We start from the raw sequence: 13,525 nt of genomic DNA, 5'->3' as shown, positions 1-13,525 counted from the left end.
AGGCTAGCTGAGGACAAAGGAACCTCTGGCCTGCTTGTCCTGTTGAGTGTTCTCAGAATAACCATCTCGTTCTCCGGCGTACTGGGCTGGAAGCTTTGGCCGAGATGGCCCTTCCTGTCAATGTGCTCAGTGGCGGGCCGGTACCAGAACAGTTTCTTGCTAGGGAGCTCACTCAGCCCAGCCCTGAATGTGATTCCCTTTGAAAGCACACTGGTCCCAAATAAGCGAATGAACCCACACCCGGCTTCACTCAATGGCTCACTATTTAACACCGACAGCAATGCGCTGGGTTCTCCTCCCACGGACAATGCCCAGGAGACAGCAGCAGCCAGAGGCCAGCATTGTCTGGCGGGGGAGCCAAAGGGCTCTCATATTACAGAGCTGATCTGCTTTCTGCTCCGGCTAGCACCTAGGGACGGTCCTGGTAAAGAGAGAAAGGTGAGCTCCTAAGACCAAGGGCTTCGAGCAAAGCACTTGCCCTCAGCCCCACCTCTGCCTCCTTTGAAGCAAGGGGAGGGATCAATAAGCCCTACACTCCACCCCCACGTGACTTTGGGGACCAGAGTAAGCGGAATGGCCTCAAGCACCCTCTGAGAAAGTGGGGTGCCATGTTAACTTTCAGAGCCTGCTCTAGAGAGAGCTGTGTCCAGACCCTGCCTCAGAGGAGTTACTGTTTACCCATATATTCAATGTTTACAGAATGTGGTTAAAGACATCCTCCCTTCTAGGACTGAAATCATGATGAACTTATATGAGGCCACAAAGACCCCCCCCAAAAGACACCCACTAAATACCGCCTCCCTTCCCTCTGCACTGCAGAGGGCCACCTCTGAGGCTCCTATCTTCCTTTGGTGGAGCTGAATAGGAAAGCTGGATATCCAGCTCAAAAGGGATCTCAGAGATAAGCAAATGAAACGGAATAAACTTGAATCCACAAAGCCAAGCCAAGCGGCATTTTCTGGTCTGTGCTCTCCCTCAGAGGAACCCTCTGAAATAAGGAAGAATAAAAAGTCATTTATTTTACTTTTTTTTTTTTGCGACTTTGCATAATCTGATGGAGGGAGCATTCTTCTGGATGCTAAGCAGCCTCTGAGTAGATAAGCCGCCTCCACCCTCAGTCAAGCCCTAGGACACTCTGAGACTCATCCCTAACCTTTTACCTATAAAAACTCAAAATCATTCTTTCTGTCTAGGTGCCTGAGATGCTGCCCAGGCTCCCTCGCCAATCCCCCTCAGATAAGCCTCCTGAAATCACCACAACCATCTGCTTTGAGCATAGAAATAAGATATCACAAAACATTGCCACATAAAGGTCGCTCTTTAGGGAGGACAAAGGGAGACAAAGCCCTTAATAAAGGCTTTCGGAGACACCACCCACAGTGTCTGCAGCCCTGGTGGGTGGTGCGGCCTCTCCTCCTCCAGCTGCAGAGGTAGCCCGGCTCTACCAGGCCAGTTACCTTGGCATTCACGCTCTGACACGCCTGCTTTGCGGCATGAGCAGCCCAGTACTGTATTCCTCTCCCTCCTCACTAACTGCCTGGCGTGGCCGCTGATCCTCAGATCTGAGACTGTGAAAATTTTCACTCACAATGGTTCCATCTTCACAGCTTGTGGAAAGTGAAGATTTGAAGCAATTACAGAAAGAACCAATGAGGAAAGAACCACTCAGAATTGGGGGGGGTAGGGGGGAAGGATTCTGGAGAAAGGCTTTCATGGATAGTCTCATGCCCCACTTTTTTGACCATACAGGGGGGCAATGAAATACGTCGTCACTGCACAATTTGTCCTAGGTGGCTCCCTAGAAGAAACACCAAGTGTCCTATCTCTCTGGAATAAGACTGGCCCAGAATCTTCTCCCAAGCAAGGGTTGGAAATATCCTTCTCTCAGGTCTGGAAGCAACCCAGGGGACACTGAAAACTCTAGGGTCCCCAGGCAGCAAAACTCTGCCATTTAGAAGCCTTGAATCTAGCTGAGCAGAAATTTCCAGATTTCAATTGTGCTCACCCAGGCATGATGAATGGCCTCGGACAGCCTTGAGTTTCTCCAGCATCTCTGCCGGCAGTGAAGTCCTTATTTGACTCCACAGTCTACACCCACACAAGCCCAGGTCCAAGGGTGGCTGCAGGTCGGGTGCTCATGGACAAACAGGCAAGCCAGCAAACCCCCATCAGTGTCCTCTCAAAAGAACAGGAAATAACAACGATCCTGAGGAGATGAGCTGCAATCTGGCCTTCTGGGGTGAAAGCTTCAGCAAGCTTTTCCACTTCTCTTCACCTTGACTGTCCAGGTGTTAAGGGGCAATAGTGACAACCCACTGAATGTCCTACATGTGCCCATAGCACGTCCTAATCTCTGTCTCCAAGAAAGAGAGAAGAAATGGCATCTGCCATTCGTCCACAAATGGCCATCCATCGCATGTGTGCCCAAGGCTGAGACCTTCAAACCAAATCTGAAAGGCAGACCGGAGAAGAATCTTCCTTCCAGGTGGTCATGGCTTGTCCAAATCAATCTGCTCAGTACTCAAGATGGTAATGACCTTAAAGCCCAGGTCCCTGCTTCTCCAGATCTCTCCAACACTCTCCAAGCCCCCCTGTGGGTGTAGTACAAATGCTGCTTCCTAGAACTGAAGACTTCTGCCCTACCTCCTGTGTGACTTCTGGGTTGCTTACTTGGAGGAGGGGATATTATCTCACACCTACCCAAGAAGGCATGATGGGAAATCTACTCCCTACCCAACCCCTGGAAGATCAACTAGGTCACTGCATTGGTTTCCTCCAAGATCCTAGAAGGCTCTAACTAGAACAGGCCAGAGGACATTCCTGTGTAAGCAGCAGCTGGCTAGACCAGATGTGCTTTGTCGCGCCTTGCTTCATGGAACTCTCAGGACCACAGAGGTGCCTCTGGCTGTGGGATGTGAGGGTGTGCTCTCCACCTCATTTCCTCAGAGAGCAGCAGTGAGGAGATCAGGTTTGCTTGTGTTGACCGACTGTTAAGGATTAGCTCTGAAACTGAGATAGAAAACTCTCTTTCTCTCTCTCTCTCTCTCTCTCTCTCTCTCTCTCTCTCTCTCTCTCTCTCTCTCTCAGCACAGAACCTTGAGCTTGTCTTGGAGGCTCCTGGAGACAGAGGTGAGCAGCCCTGTTCTGAGCCAGGAGAAACCATCACATACTTTCCAGTCCATTCAGCCCTGTATCAGGCACTTGCTGTATACAGAATGCCAGCCTAGACGACAGTGGGTTTTTCTTAAAGGGAAGAAAAGCAACGACTTCTGTCCTTTGAAACTCTGGAAGGCAGAACAGACACACCCAAAGGCAGAGGAGAGAACCAGCAATGCGGACTGGGGTAGTCAGCCTGGGTCTCACACTTCATTATTCTGTAAATTTCTTTCTATTTGTTTATATTCCCCTCTCCCAACAAAAGATAATTTTCCCAGGGCAAACATTTGCACACTGCTACTACACGTGGCTATATACATCCTAGACGAGGGGAGAGCTCACACTCTCCAGAGAGGAAGAACAGTGCTTCCAGGCTGGGGTCATTCATTTTCTCTGAGGAGAGCTGGGAAGGTGCCACCGGGAAATAAAATTGCAAGGACAGCAGCTTTTCTACGTTTATCTCTTTCGAGTTCCAGGGGTTCAGAATAGCAGCCCACAGGACAACCCTCAAGGATACAACAGCAACACTGGGGAGAAGTAAGAAAAGGCCAGAGCTCGCGGCGGGTTTCAGGCCTCCTGCGGGGGAGGAGGGGAACTGGAGGTGAGAAAGGAGCCTGACTCCAAGGAGCAAGGTCTGAATCCAGCTTGGGACCCTGCCAGCACCGAAGACGATTAAGCGATGAGGCCGAGGGCCTGAGGCAGAATCTGACAGGGTTAAGGGGAGGTGAGGAAGAGCCGGTTAGGCTGAAGAAGAAAATAAAGGTTCCGAGAAGGACAGGGAGAAGAAGCACCTGGACAGGGAGGCTACAAGACTCTAAAACAGTTGCAGGATTCCTGCCTCTACCAGCAATGGGCTATCAGAAGTGTGACTGTAGTGTGTCACATTCTCAGTCCCCCTCCGAAGAACTCCAGAGCTTCCCAGTGCCTGCTAGAATCCCTTGGCTGCTTGGGTTGGAGTGGAGGTCTGGCTTGGCCCATAAAGAATGTCTCCGGTCTGTGACCCACATCTGGGGCCTTTGGAAACCAGAGGAGTCTCACTCTACATCCCTAGACCTTCCTAACCAGGTAGAGGCACAAGGCCGTACGGAAAGGAGGAAAAGGTATACAATTCCCATTCCACAGACTTCAGAATCCCGGGGACTAAAGAGATCCCGGCTGTCCCGGATTGGAAAGGGGGTGACCGGGGACGCAGTTTCCCCGGGGTCCTTCCAGGGAACCAATCTTGCTTTCCCTCAGCTTCCTTCGCTCTAATAATGTGAATGAAGCCTGGGAGAGAAAAGAGAGCGCGCGTGAGCGCAGGGAGGGGAGCGAGGGGAGGGAAAATCCCGGCCGGGGGAGAGCGAGCGCCGGGCCCGAGGCGGAGGGGCGGCGCCGAGAGAGAGAGCGCGCCGGGCGGCGGGCGGTGGGTGGAGGCGCGGAGGGCGCGGGCCGAGAGCGGAGGGGAGGGCGGACGGAGAGGGAGGAGCCCCCGGCCGCAGCCGCTGCCGCCGCCGCCGCCAAGCCGCCCGGCGGCCCGCGTAGCCCGCGCAGCCCTCACTCGCCGCCGCGCCTCGGAGTTTGAGCCCCGCGCAACCCGAGCGCAGGCACGCCCGGGGCGCGGGGTCGGAGCGCGCAGCGCGGCGCCGCCCCCCGGCCCTCGGCCCCCCAGCCCCTGGAGCCCCCGGAGCCGCGCGCCGAGGGAGGAGGGCGGGCGGGCGCGGCGGGCCGGGCCGGCGGGCGGCGGACTATGAGGCGCCCACCATGGTGCGATGCGACCGCGGGCTGCAGATGCTGCTGACCACGGCTGGAGCCTTCGCCGCCTTCTCGCTCATGGCCATCGCCATCGGCACTGACTACTGGCTGTACTCCAGCGCGCACATCTGCAACGGCACCAACCTGACCATGGACGACGGGCCCCCGCCCCGCCGCGCCCGCGGCGACCTCACCCATTCGGGACTGTGGCGGGTGTGTTGCATCGAAGGTACGACCCCTGCCCCCAGCGCACGCACATAACACGCACACATGCACACGCACACATTGCCCCGGGGAGTGGGCCGGGGGAGGGGTGGGCGCGGCGCTGGCTCCACGCGAGACACAAAGAACCTGAAGGCGGGAGGGTGGATCCCCGAGTGGACACGGGTGCAGCAGCCTCGGGTCCCTCCAGGCTGGGTACCTCCCCAACACACCGATTCCACAAACTCTAGGCTCGCACGCGCACACCCCCTCGCGCACAGACACAATGAAACACACAGAAACTCACGCACGCGCGCGCAACCCGAAAGCGGAGCGATCCCCAGGGGCCTCGCCGGCGCCCCTGGGGGAGGTGGAGGCTGGCATGGGGGCGGGAGGAGTCTAGGGTGGGGGGGGAGAGCGGACGCGGGAGGAGGGGGAGGGGTTGCTTGGCAACCGGTGTCTGTGCGATTGCTATGGGAACTGGCCATCCTGGGGCGGGGCCGGCCGGGGGCGGGGAGCCTCGGGGCAGCGAGGCGCTCACTTCAAGCCCCCAACTGAGGGGGTAAGGGCTGGGTACAGGTTGGGCCCCAAGCGAGTCTGAGGGAGCCAGGTAGCTCAGTCGGTCCTCCTCGTGTTCCTTGAGACCACAGACTCACTCCTCCCTGCGCGATGAGGACAAGAGGGGAGCCACGCCGCGTCTCCCGTAATTGAAGCAGCAAGCCCTAGATCACTGTCCCTCAGCACGAAGTCGGCAAGAGACCTCCGTAGGAACCACGCTGAGGAGCGTGGAGTCAAGAGCCGACCAAGAGTGGGCTGGGAGGGGCGTGGTCGCTCTGTCAGAGCAGGGCGGGGCTCTATGACCCCTTAGGAAGCAGAGACTTTAGAGGTGTGCTGCGGTTGAAATGCATCTAGAGATCGGGATTGGGTCCCTTGGACTGTGGGGACAGCTTCTAGGAGTGCGAAGCAGAAACCTCCGATGCCCGAAATGCATTAGGCTCCTTAGCCCTCCTGGCGCTCTCATGCCCAACTGTGAAACTCGAACTAACAGGTGTCTAAGGAGGGGCGGTCTGGTTCTGCCAGGTTATAGAGTCAGATCGATCAGCTGCTTGGTCTTGGCAGAACAGAGGAACTGGCGATCATTGCTTTAATTTTTCAAAAATCCTTGCGTAGTGTTTCGTCTTTCTTTCCCTGTCACCCTTTCTCCTGTGTGCACTCCACCCCTGGGTGGTTGAGGAAATTCTTCCTTCCTCTCCTCCTTTCAGCTACCTAAGTGTGGTGGGATGCGACAGGAGGTTGGGACTGGCTCAGAAAGATAGCCCTTCCTGGCTGCGTTTTGAGTCATCTGAAAGGAGGCATTGTGAGGTTTTACTTAGTGATGCTCCCCTCTGTCCCCACCAGACCCTGGACTCCTGTCCATCCCTGTCCCCCAGTTCCGATTCCAGATCGGGGCTGCTTCTGCACTTGGGAGCTTTATGCTAGCTCTGGGCAGTTTGTAGAAGACAGAAGTGTGAGATCAATAGTTAAGGGGGGAAGCACACCTCACAAAGGAAGTGGTGGGCCCACGATGACAACCCCCCCACTTTTCTTCTGAAAAAAAAAACCACCATAATTTTGGGTATGCAGCTGCTCAGATCGTGAACACCTACACTTCTCATCTGGAGAATGTACCCACGTCACTACCTGCCACGGCACCTGAGTTAGACAGACAGACAGCAAGGGCTGCAGAGCTGTTCTACCTCACACAGGCTCCACTAGATGCCCTGTGTGGTGTAGGGAATCATGCCACCTCCCACCCCTGCCCCAAGGAATCCATGGAGCTGGGGCCTTTCCCGTTTCCCAAGGGAAACTTGAGCGCCCGCAAGGCTGGCTTGCATGATGACTGCAATGCCTTCTTTATTAATCCCTCATCCTAATTAGGATTGATGTTGCACTTAGCATCTCGCCAGCTGCCTCAAGCCGTTTGAACTCACTGTTCATCCAGAGAGCCCTGAGCCGATCAGGGCAGCTGGCTCGCCTGGCAGAGGGAGCCATCTGGGGGACTTCATGGAAAGAACTGGGCTGCCTCTGTTATTCCCTGAAGCTTGGGGGGTTCTAAGGGGCGAGCAGGCTGTACCTACTGAGTGTACCAGGGCTGTGAGAGTTAGTTCGAGATTCCTTGTCCAACGTGCAAATCCATAACTGGGCGGAAGCTGGCAGCTTTTCTCATAACACAGCATGGAAGCTGACAGCTCCCAGAGCCCCTGATGCCTCCTGTGATGCCAGCCAGCACGTGGCGAGGGGCTGAAACCAGGACAGGACAGTTAACCTCGAGCTACTCCCTGGGGACACCAAGAAGTGTTTCAAAGGGTGGCTACCACTTTGTTAGCTTTTGTGGGTAAAAATGCACTATTTCTTCCTGTTTTCTAGCAGCCCCTACAAACACATAAGCATGACATCTGCACCTGCCCCCCAGCAACATCTGCACCACATACAGGACATCTGTACCACACATGACATCTGCACACACATATGACATCTGCACACACTCACATGACATCTACACCCAACCCACACACACATGACGTCTGCACACACACATGATGTCTGCATCACACACACATGACGACTGCATACACAAACATGATGTCTGCACACACACACACACACACACTGCATCTGCACCCCACACATGACATCTGCACTACACACACACATGACATCTGCACACACACATGACATCTACACCCAAACCACACACACATGACAGCTGCACACACACATGATGACATCTATGCCCAATCACACACACACACACACACACACACACACACACACACACACACACACACACACAAGCATGACATCTAAATTAAGAGGTAGAGTTGAAAAGAGGAACCCTTTGGCTAACATGGACTCCCGCAGCAAGCAGGCGGTGAATGAATGCCCCAGGTGCAGCCTGGGGAGTCGGATGGGTTTGCTGGCAACTCCCAAATGGCCAGTTCCATTTCCTGAACGTTTCCTTGCCTGTCAGACCTGGAGAGCCAACCCTCTCTGCTAAGGCATCCACAGAGACACCTGACAGGGACAACTGTGGTACCCGGCTTCCCTCCACCCACCTGGCTCTCCACTGGACAGATGTCAGAAGTCCCAGGTACACAGTGCCCGCAGTAGGTTCACACGGCACCTCAAGGTGCTGCCCTCACCTCCGTGTGCAGGCAAGAGAGAACAGTTCTGGACTTGTCCAGAGACACGCGGTCAGGAAGCAGCTGGGCTAGATTTGAGCCTCTATCACTACAAAGCTCTTCTTGCCACGTTACCCTGCCCTTTCCCCTGCAGCTTCTGGGTTGCCATTAAAAATAGAACCACGTATCTGGCTACTCAGGAGAGCCCAGCTCTAGGGTTGGGTGGTTGGCAGGAGGGCATTTGGAAGCGAGGATGTATAACGGGTGCACAGATTGCATAACACACTCTTCTCCCTCGTTGTGTGTGTATGTCTCTCAATCTCTCTACTTTCGACTCCATTGCTTTCCTTCCATTGTGTTCTGGGCTAGCTTGTCCCTACCCGTCATTCTTCTGCCCTCCCCACCCTACCTTCACCCCGTTAGCCATCTCTTTGTCTATCTCTGGACAAGGCCAGGGGTGGACCGTGGACTGGAGGAAGATAAAGTCGTTTCCACTCTAGGCATCGTCAATGAATGTTAGTTTAATTTCTTGTCATTTCGGAATGCGGAAGGTGTAGATCCTGTCCTGCTCAGACACCCAAGAGACCGAAGTACCATTTGGACATGGAGGGAAAAGAAGACCCTGAGCACAGAAGCAGGACCATAGTACCATCTGCCAAGACTCCATACCCACCATGAACCCCAAAACACACACAGGCTCCTGAGGCCCAAACCCCTAAGAGACCTCATGCTGAACAACATGCTTCCCTCCCTCGCCCCTCTACCATGTCACCCATAGATGAAGCTGCCTCCCCCACACTCACGACTCTGACAGAACCCTCACGAGACAGTCTTGACACCGGGGGCGTCTCTTATGTTTCTTTTGTGCTGGCTGAGGGCTGGGCACTGGAAGGAGAAGATATAAAGTTCTAGAACGTAAAGAGTGAGGATGGGCAAAATCCTTTGCCCTAGTCACACTCACCTCCCTCGGATGACCAGAATCTTTGTCACTAGTGTCCCCAAACCTTCATTTCCACAGTGACACGCACACACACATGACATCTGCATCACACACACATGACGCCTGCATACACAAACATGATGTTTGCACACACACACACACACACACACACTGCATCTGCACCCCACACATGACATCTGCACTACATACACACACATGACATCTACACACACACATGACATCTGCACACACACATGACATCTACACCCAAACCACACACACATGACAGCTGCACACACACATGATGACATCTATGCCCAATCACACACACACACACACACACACACACACACACACACACACACTAAAATAGGTATTAAAAATACCTATCTCCTAGCCCCGTTAGCCTGCGTGTGAGAAGGGGGCAGCTAACTAGGGTGTCTGCTCCAGAGGACCCAGCTATCCTAAGCTCTATCCTAGCCCCATAGGTGGGAGGGGCATGTATTCCTCATATACCTCGGGTTCTTTCATGGCTGGTGAGATGGGAAGAAGGTCTTCACACCACACTCTGGGACGAACCAGACCACTCAGAGAGGCTGGGTATAAAGAATAGTGTTTCTACGGCAGCTGCAAGGTCCCAAATTGTGCTGGGACCATTGTCACTCATGTTCGTTTTTCTTTGTCTTGCACTAACCTAGAGACAGCCCATCCCGTCTGGCTACGGTGGGTGGTAGTAGTAGCCAGAGCAGGCCCTCCATCCCTACGACTTTGAGGTGCCAGTTTCTGGGTTCCACATTCCCTCGGTGTTGATAATCGTCACCATTTACCTTAGACTTATACAGGGGTGTGTAGTCGCCAACAACACTTTCAGGGAAATATTCATTCTCTGTCTTTTAGAAATAGAGAAGCCGAGGTTCAAGATGGGTGGAGCTCCCGTGTCAGGGCTGCCTTTCCTCGTCCTCATCAGCTTCAGTGTAGGCACCTCCGCCTTCCAACAGCTATAGCTTCCTTTATGTAAACCACTGATGCTTGGAGAAGGGCAGCTAAGGGGAAGTTTTACCAAATCTGCTGACCTAAAAGAATAATTAAAGATGCGAGAAGCAGGCCATTTAAGCAGTAGCCTTCTCTTTCCATGGTTCTAGAGGTCAAGGAAGACAGAAGGGGAGAGGCTAGTTCCTGGGCTCCAGGGCTCCTGGGCTCCTGGGCTCCTGGGCTCCTGGGCTCCTGGGCTCCTGGGCTCCTGGGCTCCTGGGCTCCAGGGCTCCTGGTGCAATGCTCTTCCTGACCTGCTGATGGCCACTTGCCTGAAGTGCGCACATAACAGTCGGAGGAGGCTGTTGGTGCCTAAGAGAGGTGAGGCTACCATGAAGACCCCTTCCTTATGGTCTCCGATAAATCTAATCATGACCAAGCCCACCTCTGTGCTCTGCTATCCACACTGAAGATTAGGACACCATCATATGAATTTGGGGGCACTCAACAGCTAGTCCAAGATGGGTGTGTTTCTTCCCGTACCTTGCCCAGCAGCTGTCATTCACGCCCCTGTCATTTGGAAGCACCCTCCCTCATCTATATACTTACAGACAATGCCGATGGCCTCCATCTCTTCTGTTTCTGTCTGTCCTTCCCTCATCCCTCTGTCTCTTACCAGGATCTTATGTAGTCCAGGCTGGCCATCAACTCAATATACTAAGATGACCTTGACCCCTGATTCTCTTGCCTCTCCTTCTGAGTGCTGGGATTACAGACAAGCGTGCATCACCATGTCCTGTTTATGCAGGTGCTGGGGATTGAACCTAGGACTTTGCATGTGTTGGACAAACACTGGCCCAGCTGAGCTGCATCCCAAGCCCTCTTCCTTCTCTCTCCTTAAAGGAAACACCAGTCCCCCTTTTTGGAAACCAGCTGACTTAGTAAGGAAAAGCTGCACATCTTGGTGGATCCTGGACCAAGGGATGCCCAAGGTTCCCACCACAGCTGGCTCTGAAGAAGCTCTGTGCTACCGGACTTAAGATATGCGTGATGGTGCAGTCCACGGGTCTTTACAGTAGACCCCTCTTGTGTCAGTCTCCCCAAGCAGCTCAGATTCTGATGCAAGTGATCACAGGAGGGCAGAGTGGGAAAGGGCCTCTGGTCCTAGGACCCAGCGTCTCAGAAATGTGAAAGGCAAAGACCAGCACAGCCAGGCTGAAGTAACTCGCTGTGTTGAAGACAGACTGCCGGTCCTCTGTCTCCTGAACTAACACGTGGAGTCCAGCTAACCTGGAATCTTCTCACCTACTAGAACCCCAGCCTTAACTTGCAAGTTGAGCAAAGCTGAGAGCTTCTGTGGGAGACACAGGGGCTTTAAGTTCCTTCAGAACACCTCGGCTGCGCTGTACAAATGTAAGCTGCCTGCCTGCTGGCACACTTCATTCATTCATTCATCCATTCATCCGTCTATCCACCCACCCGTTTGGCACATGCTCACTAAACACCTGGTTTCCTGAGACCCGGGAGGCCCGGATTCTTGTTACAAACAGGACACACTTCCTAGCAGAGCGGTTGACACTCTGTGCTGATTTGTTCCCTAATGGAATTAGAGAAGTGTCCTGGAAGAGACTGCAGTCCAGCCACACTCGCAGCTGAACTAAACCTGATGTGGATGAAGTTCGGCAAGGTGGGCTGAGGACAGCCCAGAGAGGGCACCCCAGGGAGACCCACAAGGGATCAGATGGCTTTTTGTTTTTATTTTTTCTAAGACAAGTTCTCATGTAGCTCAGGCTGGCCTAAAACTCAATGCATAGGCAGAGTTGAACTTGAACCCCGATCCTGCTACCTCCCCGTCTCTAGTGCTGGGTCTGCACCCCGACACACATGCTCGGCAGAGACAATTCATGTTTTATCCTCATAAGCTAGGAGGCCCATCTGGACCCTGCGGTAGGTGGCCACACTAGAGTCTCTAGGACCAAATGACAACTGCAGGGATAGGACTTAAGAAGGAAGGGTAGGGAGAAGAGGGGGAGGAAGAGTCAAGGCTGTGGCCCAGATCTGATGCTTCACAGCCGGCTGGATGACTATGGTGCCGTGTCTGAAAGGAGGAAGTCTGAAGAAATCGTAGGAAATCAGAGCCAGGGCTCACTCAGATTCTTGACATCACGAACCTCCATGTTCATAGTTAAGTAGTGGTGCTTGAACCTTCCAGGAGCCCATGATAACTGACAAGCCCCAAGGCTCATCATCGCCACTGGCTGCTCCCTGCAGGGCAGAATTTCTAATCCTCGGTGTGCACTTGGTGTTTGGGCCTATACGACTGTATTGTGTCACTGCCTTTCGTTGAAAGATCTTTAACTGGAACCCAACCTTAAACCACCTGAAGCCAGTAGTCCTCCTACTGTGACCACACAAAGTGTTTTCAGATGTCACAATGTCCTACTGGTCCCACCGGGCTGGGGGAGTATCAGGCAGATGGCTGTGGGGATGGAGGCACACAGGCCCGGCTCCAACTAGAGGCTCTGCTCAATTCTCTAACCTTCAGGGATACACAGGGAACTCAAGCAATGGGTGGAGCAAGTCTATTAATGGGGTGACCTGACATCAGCTTTAGGTGCCCAGCTCCTTCCTTTATTAATAGCAAGGCTCCCCTGCCTGTGCCACCCCAGCACGAGGCCTCAGCCGTGCTGAGAACTGCTGATGAAGCCTAATTCTCATTCAGAGCAGGCAAAGGACACCCAAGACCAGCATAGCAGAGTGACTTACCCAAGGTCACGTGGTAGTGACGAAGGTTACTAGTCACAGAGCTGGAGTAAGTGCAGAGGCCACCCTGCTAGATCTGTCCCCAGCACAGCAGCCACCATGATATATGCATCAGGGTCATAGCCATAAAGGCAGAGCCATTTAGGTGACAGCCTCTAGCATACACAGAGGACCCTTCTGGTGCAGCCTAGAGGTCTGTGTGACTCATACAGTGCTGTCCCTTCCAGACCCCAGGCTCTCTCTCCTGGCTTCCAGACAGTAGAGTGGACTCTCAGCCATACCCAGTCAGCTCCCTCCTTGGTATTTTCAGGCATTCACTTGGATGTTCCCCAGATATTGGTGGCCTCATAGGAGCATGAGTTTGGATCTTGACTGTAGCTACAACCCACCCACCCTAACCTCAAGCCACAGTCTCACAGGTAGGGGCATACAGATGCAAAAGTGTCTACAGACCAAGGCCAGGGGTCTCTCTGGTAACCAAGATTTCAGTTGTTTATTCTTGGATATTTGAAACAGAGTCTCCTGTAGTCCAAGCTGAACTCACTTTGTAACCAAGGCTGACTTTGAACTCCTAATCCTCCTGCCTCTGCCTCCCAAGTGC

General features: G+C 53.7%; 1 protein-coding gene across 1 annotated transcript in view; it reads left to right on the top strand.

Annotated features, from left to right (window-relative positions):
- Window positions 1-4,655: 4,655 nt before the first annotated feature.
- Window positions 4,656-13,525, top strand: part of Cacng4 (calcium voltage-gated channel auxiliary subunit gamma 4) — a 62,053-nt gene continuing 53,183 nt past the window's right edge. The window contains exon 1 of the mRNA NM_080692.2: window positions 4,656-5,116. Within this exon, the coding sequence (NP_542423.1) occupies window positions 4,897-5,116 (220 nt within the window). The 5' untranslated portion in view covers window positions 4,656-4,896. The remainder of the gene's footprint in view (window positions 5,117-13,525) is intronic.

This window comes from Rattus norvegicus, chromosome 10 (genome assembly GCF_021556685.1).
Source record: "Rattus norvegicus strain SHRSP/BbbUtx chromosome 10, alternate assembly SHRSP_T2T, whole genome shotgun sequence".
NCBI lineage: Eukaryota > Metazoa > Chordata > Mammalia > Rodentia > Muridae > Rattus > Rattus norvegicus.
The sequence above is the reverse complement of the archived record's forward strand: the minus strand, read 5'-3'. Positions and strand labels throughout refer to the sequence as shown.